At 37.0% G+C, this 22,423-nt stretch overlaps 2 protein-coding genes across 3 annotated transcripts; both read right to left on the bottom strand.

The window, feature by feature from the left end:
- Positions 1-422: 422 nt before the first annotated feature.
- LOC126721927 (histidine-containing phosphotransfer protein 4-like) lies at positions 423-5,346 on the bottom strand. The gene is made up of 6 exons (XM_050425013.1): positions 5,293-5,346; positions 1,603-1,736; positions 1,308-1,376; positions 1,071-1,142; positions 604-676; positions 423-515 (listed from the first exon to the last, which is right to left on the bottom strand). The coding sequence occupies exons 1-6, from the start codon at positions 5,344-5,346 to the stop codon at positions 423-425; spliced, it is 495 nt and encodes a 164-aa protein (XP_050280970.1).
- A 12,101-nt stretch (positions 5,347-17,447) lies between these two features.
- On the bottom strand, positions 17,448-21,738 carry LOC126721989 (protein RBL). Of its 2 annotated transcripts, none has more exons than XM_050425128.1 (5): positions 21,495-21,738; positions 21,296-21,394; positions 19,424-20,511; positions 19,089-19,350; positions 17,448-17,842 (listed from the first exon to the last, which is right to left on the bottom strand). In XM_050425128.1, the coding sequence occupies exons 1-5, from the start codon at positions 21,511-21,513 to the stop codon at positions 17,661-17,663; spliced, it is 1,650 nt and encodes a 549-aa protein (XP_050281085.1). In that variant the 5' UTR covers positions 21,514-21,738; the 3' UTR covers positions 17,448-17,660. The 2 variants fall into 2 exon arrangements, with proteins under 2 accessions (XP_050281085.1, XP_050281084.1); XM_050425127.1 differs by having other exon boundaries at positions 17,448-17,857; positions 21,495-21,737.
- Between the last annotated feature and the right edge of the window lie 685 nt (positions 21,739-22,423).

Genomic DNA, 22,423 nt, shown 5'->3' with positions numbered 1-22,423 from the left:
TTGTCTAACTACATCGGATATACCATAGATAGCACGATTTGTCTCAAGACAAATTAGATTGACTTGGTCCATGCCTCAATCAAGTTAGTCGGTTACTAGAGTTCATACAAACTGGATCTAAATAAGGATAATAACAATACATAAATTGGATTCACATTTAAAAGCAACGTAGAAGGGTTTCCTGAAATAGGTATCCTTTATTACAAACAAACTTGACGAAGGAACTGGTATCCATCCATGGTACACCATGAACAAACTAGTTCTAGACAAACAAGAAACGTAGAGGCATCAAACTCATGCACATAGGCAAAACACCTATATTTTATTAACTACTATATATTTGAGTAATGAAGGCAAAATGCCCGCAATATATTCGTTATTATTAATCAAGTACTAGCATTATTGAAATGGTGAATAATCTGCTAATCCACCACATACCATTTATTCCCACTTAGGCTATGTAGTTTCCGTTTGCTTGGAGGTTTAGGTGCCATTGCAGCCCTTTGTTCAAGTAGCTGTAGAATGGATGGAAATCAAATCCACATCTTACTCATTTATCCTGACTACAAGCAAGAGAATTAATTGAGAGGGAGAGAGAGAGACCTCATGATAAGCTTCCAATTTGTTCCTCAGAGTGTTATACTCTTGTTTCAAAGTAGGAACTGCAGTCCTAGCTCTGCTCATAGTTATTGATAAGTCAATAAATATGCTAAAAATGGTTTAACACTTATACCAATGAATGTGGACTCCAAATTCAATGTGTTGATGAAATAACATAAACTACTAACAATGGTAGTAGCATTCTCCCAATAATTTTCTATGAGATATTTCATATAATAGTCTAAGCTCATTTGTAAATTGTAAAACCTATCTCAATCCTATTATTGTTAATGGCATATTGTGAAAGTGTTACTTTGATCTCAAACTTCAACATAGCAGTAATTAACTATTAGCTTCTAGTCTGAAATCATAGATAATAACAAAATATTAGCATATATAATTTTATATCTAATACTGCAATTTTATTATGACTTGAGGAAAAGGATTCAAGTAGGTATAAATGAACTTACCCTTCCATGTCAGCTCCCTTGCAACATTGCAGCATTTTCTCGACTTCATCAGCGACCTTTTGATCACCAATGCTGGAAATAATAACAAAATAGAGATTGCGTCCAATGCTCAAAATCATATTACTATAAAAACAAAATGTCGTATCCAATGCATAAAGTTTCCATTAATTTTTGTGGGGTCTGAGAAAGATTATAGTAAGCAGTCTTAATAATCCTAAAAAGAAGTGTTATTCTTACTTGAGGCAGTCGTCCTTCAACAGTTCAAGACATTTTTCCAGTTCAACGACATCAAGGGATTTAGCCTCACTATATAAACAAATATAGCTGAATATTATTTAATCTTAATTAATCCAATCACGGAGTGTAAGTTTAGAATTTTATGGTGATACGTACTGTTACTGTTCTCCTTGTTCTTATATTATTGTTTATTAAAATTTCACAAAATTTACTCAGAAAAGAAATTAACTAACGAATGTGGATTTAAACTAAATGGAAAAGCATCACAATAAATTTTATTTACCATGACACTCACAGTGCTTGTTCTATGGCATTGAGATTTTTCAGTGAGTCACTGAGATATACACCTATATAGTCCTTAACAAAGTTTGGGTCGCCCCCATCCTCCAAATACTCCACTTGAATGAAGTGTTGACGATCTAGGATTCCCTGCAAAACATTAACTTTGTAAAATATGTTATTATCTGCGTCAAATTTCAAGTTTCTTGTTGAAAACTTTATGCAAAACATTGGGATTTTATTATTTAGTACTATATGTTAATATCTGCACCAAATTTCAAGTTTCTTATTGTAAAGTTTATGAAAAACATTGGGATTTTTCCTTGGAACGATTTCACGTTTCCACCATAAATTTTGTTGATAACTAGAATATTCAACATATAATATGTCTTAGATAAGATGTGAAATGCACGATTAAGTTTTATTTTATTACTCATTTTTCTTTATTAATAAAAATATTCTCCCATAGAAATTTTAGCGGTGATCTTCTAGGCTTGACATTCAAATAATTTTTATGCATGGTAATGGGATGTTGAAAATGAAGTAAAAACTATTACAAATGTTTCTTCAACTAGGAAATAAGAAGATAAAAACCTCATCAAACAAGGATTGCCTCATGGAGGCAATCTGTTGTTGCAAGGAACTGCTAGCCATTGTCCCAGAAAACAGTGAGATGAAAACAACAATTAAACCAAGATCAAATTTTGAAGGCTTGAATGCCAAAGGGAAAGCCACTGGGAGAATATATAGGCAAAAACTAAATAAATTAGAGGAAAACACATGTTTAAATGTGCATTAATTGATTCTAAAAAGTAAAATTACAAAATTTAAAGAGGAAAATGACTTTTTATTTCGACATTTTACCACTTAATTAATAATATTAACTAAGAGGCAACTATCAGAGTACATGAACACAAAAAATAAAAATAAAAACAATGAGTACAACATAACAAGTTTGTGATAAAAAGAAAAATTCATTTAGTTAGAAAATACGACACAATAATTATGTGATTATCAAGTCATCTAAATAATATGTGAAATGGTGAGAGTGATAGTTTGCCATGTTCGCAAGAAAAATAATGGATTTATTATACTTTTATGTTTATAGATTCTAATTTTCTTTTCTTTTTATCCATTAGTGAAGTACCCAACGGTGGCTAATGAAAAAGACAATGGGATAATGCACTTGTACAAATTAGTTGGTACAGTTGTGCCGTTATATTCCAACCAATTGTAATAGAATTGGTTAAGTTACCCCTAATAGATTGGGGTGACAATATTTGACACAACTTGTAAATACGACAAGAAGTTAGCAAGTTAGGGTTTAGACTCAATAGGTTCGTATTAGATTTAAGTCAACACAAATTGACTTGTTTAATAAATATGTCAATACGAATTTGACACATGGAGCCTGTTCGAACCAATTTAATCCATTTAACTAAATGTCAATTTTACCAATTTATCTAATTTATGGTTATAATTATATTTTAATTATTGGTGATTATGTTTGGAATATATTTATGATGGTTTATAAATTGACCCGAGTTAATTAATCCAATTACCCAAGTTTATTAATTATCAATTACCCAAATTGATTAATTAGTCAATATTACATGCAAATCAGATTAGGGCACAATCAAATCACTAAACCAAATTAAAGAGCAATGGAAGATAAGTTTGACACGATGATTTGATCACGACAGAGAAAACCCTCACATGCAAAAACCCCCCATCGAGTGAATTTCAGGTCACCATTCTCAAAGAATCCACTAATCAAGACTCAAGCGATTACAAGTAAAGGAATCTTACCCCAACCGGATTATCTCAAAATACATACCTACAGCAAAACCTACTAACCTATACCAATATCAGCATTAATACCCAATTGGACTTGTCCTTATTGAGACTTCTTCTTTGTACGAATCCCAATACGTGACTAATACTACAACAACTTGATTGTTGTAGCTTTGGCAAAGTTCTTCAATCCACACTTGGAGATGTAGAAGCAACTTGGTACAAAACATTAAGGCGCACAAAAAGTCATAGCAACTTCTGTTAAGAGTGTATCTTTGTATATCTCTCTGTATGTATGATGACAACTGTAAAATATAGCTTTTATAGGCTTTGAAACCCTAGTACACAAAACCCTAGGAAAGCCTTGTCATCATGGGCCAAAAACATATCTTGGATTTCAATTTTCCCGTGGCTTGTTAGATCGAGAGGTATCAAGCTAGGCATCGAGGTTCATTAAATCTTAATAGATCGATAGGTATCGAGCAGGTGTTGAGATCTATAGTTTTAACTTTTCATGTACTAATTCTTGAGAATTCTTATGTCTTCAATAATACATCTTGTTGAACACTAAATGATCTTCTTGAACATATTAGAACCTAAGACTCAAATACAAGTGAAGTGCATTTTGTCTCGGGATATGCCAATTTGCAAATATAACCCTTACAATTTGTATACTTATACATTCTATCAAATATGAGAATTGCTAACAAGTTATTCACGTTAGGTAAACTTATTAACCTAACTAAATGACTTATTTATCAAATAGATCGTGTGAACCATAGCACAACTTGTGTATTAAACAAGTTGTGCAAGTTTTATTATGTCAACCTATTTAATAAACAAATCATGTTAGGATAAAGGGATCTTAATACGGTTAATAAACATATCATATCTGTATCAATCTATAAGTTTGAATACTTATGAGTCAATACAATTCAAACACGCATGATTGTGAATTGCCACCCAAATCCCAAAATATGGGAATTAAGGCGAGTAAGCAACTCTATAAATACCTTGTGTATAAGCATTGAAAAGTGTATTATCTGAAAAATAAATAAATAAGAAAAGCATTCAGAATTGATTCAAAGATATACATTATCTTTCGGGCATTTGTGTTGTGTATGCACTTTATTTTTTCCTCGTTTTATTTCTTATTCAGTTTTCTGAAATATTTTAAGATGCTCTTTCAGGAAATCAAAGTAAGCTGAAATTCTAGCCACGTCTTCCTCAACTTTCTCAATATCAACATGTTTCAGTTCATCCACAGGTTTTTCACAATAAAATTTTTATTAAACAAGTAGTTCAAATTTCAAAATAAAACCATATTAAAAAATTAACTTAAGGGAAAAATGCCAAGAGACCCCTTAAACTTTGAAGCAGTAGCCAGAACACCCCCTAAACTTTTAGTTTAGCCAATTTGCTTCTTTAACTATACAAACCTGCCAAATAAAGCTATCTGTTAGTCTTTCTGTTAAGTGACTAACGGAACACAACACACACGTGTGTTTCATTTACATCAAAGAAAAAAAAATCCACGGATTAATTTTAAGAGGGGGAGAGAGAGTTTGAGATGTGGAGATTAGATTTGGGATTAGTTTTAACTTCTGAGAGGCTAGAGCTTGAGAGTTTTTGGCTATGGAGGCTACAGATTGGATAGAGAGGGAAAATTGAAAGAGAAAGAAATTGCTGGAGAGAAGTTAGAGAAGAGAGATGGCTTGGTCTTAGGAGCCACAGCCGGCAGTGGTGGTAGCGGTCTTGAGTCAGCCATGGTGGCTGATCTTTGAGTTTGAGAGAGAGGTTGATCTATGGGTTTAGAGAGAGAAGTTGCATAAAGAAGCTTTGGTTTGGGCTTTGAGACTTTGCCAAAACCCAGGATGGTACTTGTCAAACATGATCCGATGGTGGTGCATACCTCCAGCGATTCTGCAACCTCCTCGATGCTTCCTGTGCTTGCCAATACAGCCATGTCTGACGCTCACTATTTATGGCCTCAAACAAGTTTACATCATTTGAAACTCTCTTTTCTTTCAGCAATAGAACAATTGATAAAGAAAATCAATTCTGGGAAGTGATATAAATAAATTTAAAGTAGCCATGACAAAAGGATTAGAAGCTTATGAATTATAATGAAGAAAAGAGTGACAGAAGTGATGAACATGTTGAAAACACATCTATATAGTGTCTTCACAAATGTGCTTATCTTTTGACTTAAATGAAGAAGCTAGTAGTTACGAAGATGGTTATATTGCCAAGGTAGGTGGACTCAACATTGAATATGATGTGACGAGTCCATGCTTCTTCTGTTCTTCCTATTCCTCTTCAATCGTGTTGACATTGTTGGGATCTCTCAATTGGTTTCGAAAGTATTTTTTAAAAAAATAAATGAAATGCACGTGAGTTCCGTTAGTCACTTAACAAATAGACAAACAGATGGCTTTATTTGGCAAGCTTGTATAGTTTAAGGAGCAAATTGGCCAAAATAAAAGTTTAGGGGGTGTTTTGTCCACTACTTTAAAGTTTAGGGGGTCTCTTGGCATTTTTCCCAATTAGGCCCTCAAGTTTATCCTATATGCACAATTGTCTCTCAAGTTTCAACTAAGCACAATTGGTCCTTCAAGTTTTCATAATGAGCCATATAAGTCTTTCTGTTAACTTCCATTAGTGGTGTTGCTTACGTGGCTAACGACTGTTGATACTCATTTTTGCAACAAATTTCGTACAAACCCAATTCAAACAAGCCCAACTTCCTTGTGAGCTCAATTCATGTATTATATTAAATTTTATTTTTTTGGGCATGGCTCAAGCCCATGCTACTTATGGAAAAATTGAGGAAGTGTGGTTTGGAGGGTATGGGTCTGTTCCTTTCAGACCTTTTGCATGAGCCTAGCCCATGCATGCTACCAAGTGGGTAAGGGACACTGGTAGCACTTCAGGCTCATGGAGGAGGTCTTGTATCCAAAATTTCTACCCCAAAATAGCTTTTATGCTCTGGGTGACTGTGGCCTAAAGTTTCTGCCCTAACCCACTTTTACCTTTAAAACATAGTTGGCTCCCATAGGCCAACTTCATCTGCTAGGCCTCACTTAGGTAAGCCTTTCAATGGTCTAAAATGTCTGACCAAAGGCAACCAATTAGAGCAAACCCCCTTTATTTCCAAAATTATATAAAAACCTTACCAAACTCTTCCCTAAACAAAAGCAACCCAAGCCAAAACACCAAATTGGTATCATAGGGGATAAAAGCCTCTTCCATTACTCAAAAACCAGTCAAGAACAACACCCCAAACTCTATATAAAACTCTCTCTTCAGCTCATAAAAGAGGGAGCCACGTTTTACCTAGAGCCCTGAAACTTCAAAGCAAAAAACTCATTCAACTATTCAACAATCTTACAATTCCAAAGTTTGGGGGTGGAAATATGGGTATAGGGGAACCTTCCCTCTCTTCCTTACGACCTCCCTCAATTTCCTCTTCTGTGTGACTGTGGGTCAAAGTTTCAGACCTGTTAAACCATGTTTTCCCTATAGAGCTGAAACTTGAGAGCAAAAACCCACTGAGCCAAGAGACATTCTCACAATTCTAAACCTTAGGGGTGGAAATATGGGTACAGGGGAACCTTCCCTCTCTTCCTCACAACCTTCCTCATTTTCTTCTTCTGTGTGACTGTGGGTCAAAGTTTCAGACCTGTTATGTTTTTATACTTTTTCTGCACTTTCATTATTAGCATTTTGATTTTTCTCTTGTCAAAGCACCATTAGCCTTTTGTTCATTATACATTTGGAATTTTGGGCTTGATTCTCCACAAATAAATACTTCTAAAGAACCCAAGGGGAGATTTGGGTCATTCTTGCATTTTCGGCCCTTGTCGCAAAAACGTCCCCGACATTTGGCGACTCTGCTGGGGAGATTTAGGCCATTCTCGCATTTTCAGCCCTTGTCGCAAAAACATCCCCGACATTTTGGCGGCTCCGCTGGGGAGTCAAGCAGCTAAAACAAGAGAAGTCATGTGTTCGAAGATGCAAAACCAGCAAAAAGATGATGTTTCTCACACCAACTTGTCATTCTAAGAGAAATTGTATGATGCTTTGTAGTGCAAGAAGAGCATGGTGAAGTTGAGCTGAAATAAGTTCTATCCTTAACTCATTGAGCTGCTGGAGATGCTCCAAATCATGTGACAAAATCGCTCCAACTTCCAGAAACCACCCAAGAAATGAAGGATGTAGGGAGAATCAACTTTCTTATGCAATTGGAGAGTCAAGCAGCTGAAACAAGAGAAGTCATGTATTCGAAGATACAAAACCAGCAAAAAGATGATGTTTCTCACACCAACTTGTCATTCTAAGAGAAATCAAATGATGTTTTGCCGCGCAAGAAGAGTATGGTGAAGTTGAGCTGAAATAAGTTCTATCCTTAGTTCATTGAGCTGCTGGAGATGCTCCAAATCATGTGACGAAATTGCTCCAACTTCTGGAAACCACCCAAGAAATGAAGGATGGAGGGAGAATCAACTTTCCTATGCGAGGAAAAAAAAAATTTCCACTCATCTATATTATTTTTTTTTAGCTATCATTCTTATGGATGAATCATCATATATCTCTTGCTTTACATGACATTTGTGAAAATTTTTGTTGTAGTTGAAAATGCAAAAATGGCAAGCCATGAATCCAATCACGAAGGGAATGACAGTTCCAACCAATAATCAACAATGCAAAGCTCTAAACATAAATTTCAAAACCAAGAACCCCTCACGCACTGAGCATATGGGAGCTGTGGGTGATTGACTCATTTTGGCGTAACAATAATCGCTGCTGTATGCAACCCTTCATAGCTTAATATTTTTGGTGCCACCATTAAATAAAATCTTCACCAAATAGCTAAAGGCCATAACTAAATGGCCCATCGCAAGACGCTAGATATTCCATACACCAAGCCTTGAGGTAGTGACATACCATACATCAAGTTATATTATTGCTAAGTTAGCACCGAGCACATGGGGGCTGCCATGAGTGATTAAATTATTTTGGCACAACAATAATCGTTGATGTATTCACCTCTAAATGAAATCTTCACCAAATAGCTAAAGGCCATAGCTGAATGGCCCACCGCAAGTCGCTAGATATTCGACACACCAAGTCTTCAAGTAGCGACATTTCATAAACCAAGTCTTGAAGTCATACAAGCGATATGCTATTGTCAAAGCACACTTGAGCTAAGACTTTCAAGCTTTCTCTTTACTAATTTTTTTTTTTTTTATATACATATCTTTTAAACCATTTTAATCTTTCAAACTTTTAATCAAAATATTTTCTATAAGTCGTTTATGCTACTTCGCTTGGCCATGACTATCGCTTACTAATATAAATCACATTTGCACTTAAGGTGAAATGGAAACCTTCTCGGAGCACCCAACGACAAAGAAAATCCGAACTCAATCCCCTCTCACCGAAGCCATGACACGCTCATGAACGCTAAGCTATGACGAGCTCACGCATCCAAAATCATGGTTGATCCGCGCACGCCAAGCCATGGCATGTTCATATATCTCAAGTCATGACAAGCGCATGCATTCTAAGCTATGCCAATGCCTTAATCCTTCTTGAATTTAAGATTATACATGAAGAGGGAAGTTCAAATGTTGCCATCATCAAGAAAGTTGTTCTTGTCACTCAATTCTTGCAATTGAAATCTACGGCCAAGCCAACTAATAAGGAAAGTTCGCGCACACCTTTGAAGAATGCTTCACTAGAGCTCGCTCTAAACATTGATGTCAAACAACTCAAAAATCACAAGCTAGTTGATGGAAATTGATTCCAAATATTTTCGAGTGGAATCATAGTATTAATGTGAAAGCTCGGCATAAGCGGCATAGAGGCCAATGAGAAAAATTGTTGTGCTAGGGATGCAACAATCCTATACCAACGTCTCTAATGCTTAGCCCATCGTTGTCCAAAAGTTAGAAGCCAAGCAAGCAAAGTATGGAGCCACTGTTTGCGGTACCATGTATCTTCGACAAAGAGGCTAACCAAAGTGTGGAAAAAAAAATCGTGCTATTGGGAATAAAACAACCCTATACCGACATCTCGAACGCTTAGCCTATCATTGTCCCAAAATTAGAAGCCAAGTTAGCTGAGTATGGAGACACTGTTTGCGACACAACAAATTTTCGACAAAGAGGAATTATATTCTACCCTCTATATAGTAAATGAGGAACCCCATTTTTGGAATTCATCTTGAAGAAATATGGTGAGTACCAAGGGAGGAATAAATCCTACCAACAACTCTTGGCGATGGGATACCATTGGTTTGGCATAACCAAATTCGCTAAAGTCGCCACACATCCAAGTGCACTCCAAGCTTATAAGCACACAACATATAAGCCTTCAAGACGTGAGCACTCCATAGCCTTTTATACTCGGGGGCTTGAACTAATTGGACCTATCCATTCGTCGTTGAATGAGTACATTCGGGTCTTTGCCACAACTAAATAGTTCACTAAGTGGGCGGAAGCAATTTGACTCAAGAGAAGCGATGGGAATGGTTGTAGCCAAACTCATCAAGAAGCATATCATTTGTTGCTTTGACATCTCGTTTATAAGCGACAACAATACGTCTCGCTTATACCAATTTTCGAAGGCAAGCCCTATGAAATGCTAGGAAGCCGACGAACTATCATGTTATACAAGTATGGTGAGATCCCTACATGCGAAGGTGCAATGCCTTCAATAAGGTGGGGAAAGCCAACGCTTTCTTCTAATGAGAAACCCTGCGAAACGACAAGAAAACCAACAAATTACTCTTACGGCAAAGCCTCTACATGCGAGGGTAAAAAAAAAAAATACTCTCAATAAAGTAGGGAAAGCCAAACACATACTCTCTCAATCATAAGTCCTATCAAATGGCTAGGAAACCAATGAGACGTTTTATTATGGCGATACCCCTACTTGTAAAGGCATGACTAGCCCTCAACAAGGTAGGGAAGCCAATGTGTACTCAAAGGAAATCCCTACCAAATGATTAGGAAGCCAGTGAGATGTCATATCATTCACATGTAGCAAGACCCCTACTTGCGAGGATGCAATACCCTCGACAAAGTAGGGAAAGCAAAAATTTTTTAACGACAAGCCTTACAAAGCGGTAGGGAAGCCAACAAAATATCTTAAAATTCAAGCATAGTGGTCCATTACATGGTGGACATAATCATCCCTAAAACATTATGGGAAAATCGATGCAACAAATCACTATCTCATTGCCACATGGTAATTTGCTATACGCGAGGATAAAATCCTTCCTCAAGAAATTAGCAAGCCTATGTATGTGAGAACACGATCGCCCTATGAAATAGTGACGAACAAATGCACCATGAACCGTAATGCGCAAAAACGCAGCCCATATGTGGGGGCTTCTTGAAACTAAAGAAATAGCAACCTAATACATGTCGAGAATAAGTCGACTACCAAGCAATGAGCTAAGCTTCAATATGTATGAGCGGCTGTATGTGAAACCAAATCTACCTATCAATAGAGCACTGAAAAATGGTGCACAGACAGCGAGACATGCACTTAGCCAAAGCCTGTTCACAAAGACACGACAAGCAAGCAACATATCTCCTGACTTGCCATTGCAAAGGTAAAGCCATATTCACAAGTTATCCAATCAACCACAAGTCATTCTCAAGAGACTAAGTGCATATAGTCTTTCAAAATTATGCTACTTCATCGCAAGGTGCACTCAATCCTTCCAAGCATGCTTTTCTCAACATATTCAAATGGTCACAGCCATATAAGAGTTGTTTTCGCAACAAAATCACGCTCATAGCCTATCGAAGAAAGGTAGAAACTCATTCACAAAGTACAAAATACAAACTATTCACACCGTTGAGTACAAACTCAAAGTTTCACCAATATAACTAGACAGGAGCTGCTCTATACATAAGTGGGCTGTCCACAAGGGTGAAATACAAGAGAAAATGTTTCCAAGGCAGCAGCCCATATTACACACTTCAACTAGTTCGAAATTTCAAAACTTGGGGATCAATACAAGACAATTGGAAAAAAAAAAAAAAGGGGGAAAGCAAGAAAGAAGGCGAAGAAAAAAGTTGAAGTAATGTCATAGTCCCTATCCAATATCACCATCTTTGGGACATTGGCTTGCAGTCGCTTTGTTCTTTACTTCGAAGCCGCAAGTGAGAAACGGACCAAAAGATTTCAAAGTTACTAACAGCGGCCGTGGTTCCATCTATTGCAGCTCTATATTGCTATCCGCAGTAGCTTCAACCTCAGAAAATGATGCATTGGTAATGAGATTGGCCTCGTAGATGAAAGTCCCAACGACTGCACCACAATTCTCTAAGCCAAAGTCATCCTACAAGAAACCATAGTACGGCTCGTTCAATATACTATTATATGCAATCAAGAAAAGAAAATGAAGAAGATATGTGACTTACCAAGTGAGTTACAAAGTTCCCACTCAACAATGGTGTATCTCCCAAAGTACACTTATTCTTCTATGCAAGACGGCAATTCGGGGCACTCAATAATCCCTTTTGGCATGAAAAGGGGTTGGCAATGAGTATTGACTTCCCACAATAGATTTTATGTTGCCAAAGAAATTTGCGGCTTCATTCTCAAACAAATGGAGCTGCGACATTATCACATGCGAAAGCATCTCAACACAACAACGTTTCATTGAACATTTTTTTATAGCCACGCAACAAAGAGGAATCTCCTACTTGCTCACAAGTTATGCCGTTCATCATTTTAGCGTACACAACAACTATTTTACAAGGCGACCTCTCATGCTATCATGGTCAATCTGGTCCTATCAAGGCCCAAGACGCGAGGGCTGTTATAGATGGGCAATACCACGATCAAATAATAGACGCTCTATGGAATCATTAATAATGGTTTTGCCAACACTCTCCTCATCATCACAACAAACATGAAGCAACAACAATTTGTGACTCTAGATTTTTATTCGCATTCGCCACGATAACACAATACTAGGGGCTGTCAGTGCCAACACATACAGCAGCTATGTCACACCTATACTACATCGCTGAGTGATATTTTCGCTCCATTCTATCTCAAATAAGTGATATTTTTGCTCCATTCTATCTCAAATAAGCTGTCCCAAGATAGCCAGTAGTATCGCTCATGGCTACGACTTCATCGAAATTAATCTTGGCAAACATGATCTCACCAAATTGGCCAACAATAAAGCTACTAAAATATTGAATCATCCTCAATATGTCGTTTCATCATCATCTCCTCATATGGACCCAATTCGCTCATTCAAATTTACAACAAACAATGGGGACAATTTGCTTCCAACACGAAGTCAAGCATAGCCGCATTGCAAACTAATTTCCATGACTATCGAAATCAATGGGAATTAGCTTCGACATGACCTTCGGCTTCAATGAGAACAATGGCTCAACCTCATGAATCAACGCAATGAGACTATCATTTTTCCAACGAAAAGCTACTCTACAAATTTAATTAAACAATTTATTCAACACAATGCCAAATATAGCCAAGATATCAGCAAAAACAAAATTAGCTCAGTTGGGTGGGTCGCATCTGATTTTATCGAGCTTGCGCAAAGAAGGGAATCAACATCTAGGTAGCTTATTCAGAATTTTTCTCCTACAACAAAACCTTGCTCCTTAGTGACGACGATTCTTTTCTCTTCACCGACGGCATCGCTTCACCACCACCACCATTGGTGCCAACAAATTTTCCAATGGAACCCACTTGCTCCCCATCAATAGAGATCTTCTCCATTTCCCCACCATCATCTCGTCTCCCTTTGGTTTTAGTAAATATGGGTGGAGGATTGAAAGTGGGTGTCGCAAGATTTGACAGAGTTTGAAGGGTTTTGAAAAAGAAAAAAAGAAAAAAAAAAGAAGGGAAAAAAAAAAGCTTTAGAAATCTTGATTTGGAGAGTTCGACCTTGAAAGACTAAGAGAAGTAAAAGATTTTGGAGTCATGCCTGAAGCAAACCAGACTAAGAAAGGGCCCACCGCCATACGAGAAACGGCTATTGAAAATGTAGGGCAAATGGTGCGTTGGTTTAAGGAAAATAAAAAGGAGGATATAAGTGGCGTGAGAAAGCTTCAAGAAAATTAAGGAAGCTAAGATGTAAAGACAAGAAAGGACAATATGGGTTACATGTGAGAGTAGCATGAAGGCCAAAGACTTTAAAGAAAACAGGGCTAAAGCTACATGGCCTTCATGAAAGGCAAGCCATTTAAGTGCTATAAAGGGCTAAAGTTACCTTAAGTAGCATGAAAGACACATAAAGAGATGCTAGCTAAAATCACCATGGTGGTCACAAAAGTCATCAAGGAGAAGATTCTAAAGCTACATGCAAGCATGAAAGCCAATCCTTATAGCTTTTCTTGAGGTACATTGAATCATATTATGCATAAGATGCTACATATATTGGCTGATTGATGTTCTTTAGTGGAACAAATAACCATCATGTGTCTATGATCATGACCCGCGAAATTTTTAAAAGCGAACTTCTTCAACCTAATGTCTTTATGCAAGATTGGCTTCACAATCCATGACATCTCAACAAAAAATAAAGTGTTTAGGTAAACTAATTCCCAAAACCGCAGCATCTACAGGCAATGGGAAACATCAACTACTCATACCACATTCTGCAAGCACCACGCGTGCTCGGGGGGCTAATGTTGTACCCATTTTTGCAACACATTTTGTACAAGCCCGACTTTCTTGTGGGCTCAATTCATGTATTATATTAAATTTTATTTTTTTAGGCATGGCCCAAGCCCATGCAACTTATGGGGAAATTGAGGAATTATGGTTTGGAGGGTATGGGTCGGTTCCTTTCGGACCTTTTGCATGAGCTTAGCCCATGCATGTTACCAAGTGAGCAAGGGACACCAGTAGCACCTCAGGCTCATGGACGAGGTTTTGTATTCAAAATTTCCACCCAAAAATAGTTTTTATACTCTGGGTGACTGTGGCCTAAAGTTTATGCCCTAACCCACTTTTACCTTTAAAACATAGTTGGCTCCCATTGGCCAACTCCATCTGCTAGGCCTCACTTAGGTAAGCCTTTCAATGGTCTGAAATATCTGACCAAAGGCAACCAATTAGAGCAAACCCTCTTTATTTCCAAAATTATGTAAAAAACTTACCAAACTCTTCCCTAAACAAAAGCAACCTAAGCCAAAACACCAAATTGGTATCATAGGGGATAAAAGCCTCTTCCACTACTCAAAAACCATTCAAGAACAACACCCCAAACTCTATATAAAACTCTCTCTTCAGCTCATTAAAGAGGGAGTCACGTTCTACCTAGAGCCCTGAAACTTCAGAGCAAAAAACCCATTCAGTTATTCAACAATCTTACAATTCCAAAGCTTGGGGGTGGAAATATGGGTATAAGGGAACCTTTCCTCTCTTCCTTACGACCTCCCTCAATTTCCTCTTCTGTGTGATTGTGGGTCGAAATTTCAGACCTGTTAAACCACGTTTTCCCTATAGAGCTGAAACTTGAGAGCAAAAACCCACTAAGCCAAGAGACATTCTCACAATTCTGAACCTTAGGGGTGGAAATATGGGTACAAGAGAACCTCCCCTCTCATCCTCACGACCTTCCTCATTTTCTTCTTCTGTGTGATTGTGGGTCGAAGTTTCAGACCTGTTATGTTTTTATGCTTTTTCTGCACTTTCATTATTAGCATTTTGATTTTCTCTTGTCAAAGCACCATTAGCCTTTTGTTCATTATACATTTGGAATTTTGGGCTTGATTTTCCACAAATAAATACTTCTAAAGAACCCAAGGGGAGATTTGGGCCATTCTCGCATTTTCGGCCCTTGTCACAAAAACGTCCCCGACAACAACTTACCCATTTCAAATTGTGGACTTAGAGATTCAGATTTGATTTGGTTGATTCGGGTTACTTGTTTGATTTGTGAGGGTTCTTATGTGTAAATTCAATTTTGTAATTTTTTAACAAAAAAAAAAATGCCACATCATAAAATAAAATAAAATAAAAAGTCAGGTCATTATTCCATTAGTGGTGTTGCTTACGTGGCTAACAGAATAATGATCTGACCTTTTTTTTTTATGATGTGGCATTTCTATTTGTTAAAAAATTACAAAATTGAATTTACACATAAGAACCCTCACAAATCAAACAAATAACTCGAATCAACCAAATCAAATCTGAATTTCCAAGTCCACAATCTGAAACGGATAAGAGAGAGGGGGGAGGAGTGATAGATTGAACCCTAGACCCATCGTCCTCCTCCACACAACGCCATCTCCCTATGATGGCGACAACATTATACTCCATAAGCCACTTTGTTTCATAGTCATGCCCGCACAGCCACTACCCTCCACCTCCCTTCTCCTCTCCGGCTAACCCATCTCAAGTATTGCTATTTTCCACTCTTTGTGGCTGTGCAACCCATTTTAGGGATTTTAAAAAGTAATCAAATAAAATCTGAGAGAGCAACTTGGAGAGGAGAAGCTGGTCATCGACAACATCATCTTGGACGAGGCCATTAGTATTGGAGGTTTCTTTGATTTTCCTCTCCCCAACAAGTCTCTGGATTGCGATGTTAATGAGTTCTAGCTCCACCTTTTGATTTGACTCCCATCACTGATGACTGAGAGATGCAACTTTGATGAAAAGATAAACTAAAGACTCTGAGTGAGAGTTCAAGAACCAAGTCAAACCTTTGATTGTGTTCCGTTGGTCTTGTGTCTGAATGAAATATCAATATTTTATTTTGAAATTATGAATGTGTCAAAATTAGTTAGGCAGCATACAAATATACAATCTAATATTTTTCCTCATCATTTGGGTGATCTTGGATGGCCTTTGTTTATACTAACTATTGTAATTTTTAAATAAAAAAATGTCACATCATTAAAAAAAAAAAAAAAAAAAAGTCAAGTTATTATTCCATTAGTCATGTAACACTATTAATGACAGTTAGTAAAAAGACTAATCCAACTCATTTTTTAAACTTAAGGGATTAATTGTGCTCCCAAAATAAATTTGAAAGATCAACATTGTAATTTTGCCTATTATCTTTTCCCACTTATTGACATCAATTGTACAATTAAAACCTAATTAAGGAAAAAGTACTAACTCCATATTCCATTAGATGCAGTTTTCTGTTGAAAACTTATTTACTTTTTTTACTCTTCTCATTTAAACTACTAAGTACAGTCCATTATTATTGATAGTGCTGTGGCAAGGCTTTGGGAAAACCAAAATAACGCGGCTCAAGGGTTAAGCCCTTGTTGCCTTGTCTGAGAAGGCCATTCAAATACTAAAAATGAATGCTTGTTCAAACTTTAATAAGAGCACTTTATTTTACCAACGCCCTGAAAAGTGATCAATCTATTTCGTCCAAACTCCAAACTTTATCATCGATTTAGGCCTCCATTTACCAAGTCACAGTGGATGGTTCTATGCAGTTAAAGTGGATGGTTCTGTGCAGTTGAAGTGTGTTGTATGCAGTTGCAGGTTGGGTGGCATAACTGGAGAAACAAGATCTCTTAGTCCATATTAGACCTGCACCCGAATTCATACTTGTTCAAAATCTGGCTGCTTTAGTTGAAGCCACTGGTTGTCTACCAGTTCTCAAATGTACAAGTTACCGTTGTCTTCTGCTGTACATGGAGTATAATCAAAACAGCCAATAACAAAGTCGGAAAAGGCCTCTTATACACGTGAAATATACAACTTGGTATTAGGCACATTAAGCCTACAGACACTCAAAGTCATAATATTTTTCCAAACTTGCGGAGATTTCTTATTACATAAAATAGGTCTTGATAGGTCTAAAGACACAAACCTACTATTTTTCGATAATTACAATAAAGAATTTAAACCTAGTTCTTCTCATAAAAGAAAACTAACAGTGTCATTGAGCTACAAAGGCTCTTGGCAAAGATGCAAACCTATTATTAACAACCAGTTAGGAAAATTTTCTGTAATTTCTTGCTTTACTATTGCTAAATCATAACAACTAGTTTGGCAAAGACCCAAAGTTTTACTGATCAGAAGATGCAAACATGTGGAGAATCTCTGTAACACCTACCTTTAACATTGCTAAATCATGCTACCAAAACTAAGTAGTATCCAAAGAAAATATACATATTTCAACAGGCCAACCACAAATTTAAAAAAAGAAGGGGCAAAAAAACCTAAGCCTCTAAGTTGTCCACAGGAAAAAGAGATTACAGAAATACAGATGGAAAAATATATAAGATTCAATATCTAATTGTGCTAATCAGAAACATCATCCCCAAGAAAACCATTACCGTTATCCAGATCAGCCACAGATTTATTTTTAACTTTTGACAATCTACCAGAAGGCTTCAAGGGTTTCTTGACCTTCTCTGCCTGCAATTCCAAAATTTTCTCTGAAGGCTTCCGCTTCCTTTTCATGCGTGATCCTCCTGCATCATCTGCAATAGAATTATCTATAACAGCATGAGTCAGTGCCTCATTTGAAGGAATCCCACACAGAACATTGAGCTTAAGAAGAAATTCCATTCTATTTACAAGCATATGAGATTAAGTAAATTTTGGTTTTTCAAACCTTAAATTCAACCCACCCCCCCCCCCCCCCCCCCACCCCCAACTTCTCCCAAAAAAGGTTATGTTTACAACTTTACATCTTGTACAATAAAAAAATCTAATTTTTTCGATTAGATTATTATGTCTTGATAGCATTCCATAATTCCCCAGCAAAAAGTTCAATTATTGTCTTTAATGCTATAAAAACTAAATGTAGGAAGTTCCACTCTCTCAAATGTTTAGTGGCACTAGATTATGTAAAAGAAAAGTTCTAGCATATGACATGAAAATCAATTGGGACTGCTGATTTTGAGATTAAAAAAAAAACACACACACAGGCACATCAAGCATCACTTTCAGAACATTTACGACAATGCTTTCTCACCCAACAAATCTGATTCTCAACCATTTCGAGCACAAAAATCAATTGAATTTCATATCCAGCTCAATATTTAATGGCTGATCATAGTTCAAGTAACACTTTAATTAGAACGATTTTTATCTTTACTTAATAGTTTTTCTTATAGGATCTAACCAATTTTTTTCCCCCCTTTTCGTAAAAAATATCACTAGAAGCACCAAAAACAAGGGGGTGAAACCCAAGTACACAAGGTCTACAGAAGGACACTGTTCAAAGGGAGAAAGGAAAGGAGTAAAAGGTACTAATAAGGTACTAACAATTTTTCACATAATACCTTTCCTGTTATTTAGGGATGGGGTGGGACTAAAGAAACTTGTTTCATATCAACAAATTTAAGAACTTATGTTCTGTACTAATTTTTTGCTTAGGCAGTGAAGAGGTAAGGCAGGTTATAAAGGTGTTTACTATATATTTCATGAGGTTAAAAAGCTAAAAATGGAACTATTACTGTCAGAGCCACCCATTTTTTCCTTTGTAATGTATTGCTATGGCAACAATTTTTAGGTGCAAGACAAAGGTAGATTCGAAATTGAGGTTTTCAAAATCAATGTGGGAGTTTTTGAACCCAGACTTTGGATATGAGATATGAATCAAAAACACATCCAAACTTCACTTCTAAAGCTTGCTGGAATACTTGTTCAGTTGTTCCTAGTAAAGGTCAACTCAAGGTATGTTATTACTTGGAAAAATATATAAACAAGACATAATTTTACCTTCAAGAGGGCTAGATGCATGGTTTGTTGCACGTCCATTTGGTCCAGCCTCTTCTGAAAGAGGAGATCCAGAATGATTACTGTCCACCAACTTTGACGAGCTTTCTACGCCCTTGTCTTGCTGCTCAGGAACATCAGGAGAAGGAATGGCCGGCAAGAAGCACAATTCGTCTTGGGACATATCTGAATCACTGAAAGCCGAATCCTTCTCCAATGTCACTATATCAACTTCATCATCTTCATTAACATCTGATTCTTTTACCTGCACGCACACATATATTTTAGAGATAAAGAAATGAACAAATAATCTGCTTATCAGGTTAAATGCCTCTCACCTTTTCAGTTTCAGGCACCAGATCAAATTCATCTTCACGTTCTACATACTCCTCATTTTCCTCTAGCTCTTTGAAATCAGGAGCAAATGCACTCCAGTTCTCAGTATAATCTTTAGCCCAAATATAAACCAAGCCAGTCAGGGAAACAGAGACAACAATGGGGTGAACAGGATGCCATGCTAAGTCAATCAAGGCTTCCTTTGGACCTTCAAGGATTTTCACAAGATGCCCAGCCCTATCCCATATATAAATCTTGTGCTCTCCTTTGCTTGCACAACCACCAACTACCCACTCACCATCACCACTAAAGCAAGGTGCTTTCCAGTGCACCTTTGTGACAGAATCTTGAAAGTCCCGGAAAAGTGTTAAGCACTTTGATCCAACCGCCTTCAACTTCTCAACACCATGTAGCTCTTTATGGGTCTCCTCTAAGTCATCAAGAGCTCTACGCCCATCTTTCAAGGGCAAAAGGTTTTCATAGATCCTAAGCGTCCGATCATTTGAATTTGTAAGCAGATACTGCCCATTTCTGCTGAATACTATGTTCTTGATCACAGCACCCCCAGTAACAGGAACCATGGCATGCACTTGAATGGTTTTGTAATCTATTATCAAAATTTCCCCTTTGGAGTTCCCTACATAAACAAGGTCCCCATACTTGTTAAAGCAAGCAGCAGTTGGAGTGAATGGAGGAGTTCCATCTGAGAATTTGTTGCGTGATGCAGGGACAAGTCCGTTGCCCGCGTCAGGGACTGAAACCGGCAGCACAGTTGTGCTTCCAGTGGTCAAGTCAACTATCATGGGAGCAGATGAGAGGGGGCATGCCAGGCAGAGAGATGGAGTAGAGGAACCAGGATGTAGACGAGCTTGTAAAGGGGTTTGCTGCAAAGTTGTACGTGTAATCCTTTCACCACTAACAACATCCCAAAGCGTCAACGACTTGTCAGCAGCAGAAACAAGAATACGGTGACCGTACTTGGACCAACAGACACTTGTTATGGCAGCATTACACTCTTTGTCACGGAGCTCTTTAGCAATGCCCCTAGTTTCGAAATCCCAGATAACACAGTTTCCATCAGAGCAACCAGCTGGTCAATCAAACCAGTGTCAACATGAGCAGTAAAGAACTTATAATACCTCTCTAGAATATTGCAATAACTAATTTATTCAATTTGTTCTTAACAGGCACCAACGTTAATTTTTATAGGCACTCAAGTTAAGTGCATGCAATGCATTTGGTTTTCTTTTAAAGTGAGTATATTTGCCACCGCACAGTTGTGCCATCCCTTTAATCTTACATAACAGTGACCACCAATGCTACCAAACAATGAAGTTTTTTTTTTTGTTTTTGTTTTTTTTTTTTTTTTTACTGTTAAGTTGCACTGTTGCAGATGCACTAGTCAGTCTGAACGCACGACCTCACCCTCCACCTAGCTCTTACGAGGGAAGCCCATGCCATTTTAGCTCCCTTTGTTATGTTCCCAAAAAAAAAAACTACAGAATTTGCTTTCGCACTTTGTTTAAAGATCTGGGGGCATACCAAATTTACACAAGAGGTTCCTGTTAATTAATTGCAAACTTCCCCAACAATTTGTTACCCAAGACAAGAAACCCAACAAAACAGCATAAGCAAAAACTTGCAATGCAGCTAACGAAACTAAAAGACATTCTTCAGTTCTACTTGGAGAAGAATATAGATAAACCCAGAAACATAAACAACATAACTCTTCTCAAGGTAACCAAAATCACAACTTTAGTAGCACCCATGATCAAAATTCAAAATTTGCAATGAAATTAATAAACAATAAAACAAGTTAGGAACAAAAAACAAGTAGTAAGTGGTAAAGTTTGTGAAAAAAAACAAAAGAATACCAGCAAGAAGGGTGCCACGGCGATTGAAAGCAATGCACTTCATGACCCCATGTTCCAAATACTCTTCTATTACCTCCGGAAAATCTCCTTGCAGTGGATCTTTACACAAAAAACACATATATACAAAAAATTATTATAATTTCAAGACTAAATTTCCGGCCAAAATCAAAAATATTTTAGAGAGAGAGTGGGTACTCACCGATTATGGGTGCGTTCATGGTGTTGATTATTGTATTTCTGAGCCAGGGGTTTTGATTTTGGGAGTTTAGAGAGAGAGAGATGATGTATGTGTATGGGTCTTCTTCCGAAGTAGGAAAGGAGAGGGAAAGTGAGAGACCAAACAAAAAAAAAGAAACCAACAGCAGCTAGAACCCGGTTCCTCTGCTACCTAGGAATTTCTAAGTGTCTTTGGGTATGATCTGGAGTTCTGGACCGTTTAATTGAAATATTCACGCCTTCAAATCTGGCCACTTTTTAATTTATGGGCCGGGTTTTTTTTTAAACAAACATATATGTTTCAAGTGCACCAGGCCCGCTAAGTTATCGCTCAATCTTTTTTAACCCACGGCCTAATATGGGCACTTCGAAGTTTTAAGTCTACCATAGCTTATTTTACTAAAATTAAAAAATTATTATTAAAAATATTGTAGAAAAAGATAAAATTTAGTTAAAATAGTATAATAGAGTCCATGAATAATGTCAAAAAGTACAGTGGGCCCATAAATAATAGTAAAAATAAACTGAATAGTGAAATAAGTGTGTGTTTGGGTTTAGATAAAAATGAAAATTATTTAACTATTTAGCTTATTTTTGCTCTTATTTATAGGCCCTACTATACTTTTTGACATTATTCATGGATCTCACTATACTATTTCAACTAACTTTTAGCTTTATCTACAGTACTTTTAACAATAATTTTTTAGTTTCAGCAAAATAAGTTGTATCAAAACACACCCTAAGTGTGCATTTGGATTCCAATGAAAATTATTTCACTATTTAACTTATTTTTGCTACTATTTATAGCCCCACTGCACTTTTTGGTACTATTCATGGGTCTCACTGTACTATTTCAACTAACTTTTACATTTATCTACAGTACTTTAGTAATAAGTTTTCAATTTCAGTAAA

The sequence above is a fragment of the Quercus robur genome, chromosome 4, assembly GCF_932294415.1.
Source record: "Quercus robur chromosome 4, dhQueRobu3.1, whole genome shotgun sequence".
NCBI lineage: Eukaryota > Viridiplantae > Streptophyta > Magnoliopsida > Fagales > Fagaceae > Quercus > Quercus robur.
Note: the sequence above shows the minus strand (reverse complement) of the source record. Positions and strands in the feature narration are given on the sequence as shown.

Coding starts and splice junctions, on each gene's coding strand:
- LOC126721927 (XM_050425013.1), bottom strand. CDS start 5,346: ATGGCTGTATTGGCAAGCACAGGAAGCATCGAGGAGGTTGCAGAATCG. Junction 1,737..5,292: donor AGGTTGCAGAATCGCTGGAG/GTATGCACCACC, acceptor AATGTTTTGCAG/GGAATCCTAGATCGTCAACA. Junction 1,143..1,307: donor TTGAAGGACGACTGCCTCAA/GTAAGAATAACA, acceptor TATTATTTCCAG/CATTGGTGATCAAAAGGTCG.
- LOC126721989 (XM_050425127.1), bottom strand. Junction 20,512..21,295: donor CCGTGGCACCCTTCTTGCTG/GTATTCTTTTGT, acceptor TTGATTGACCAG/CTGGTTGCTCTGATGGAAAC. Junction 17,858..19,088: donor TGCATCTAGCCCTCTTGAAG/GTAAAATTATGT, acceptor ATGCTGTTATAG/ATAATTCTATTGCAGATGAT.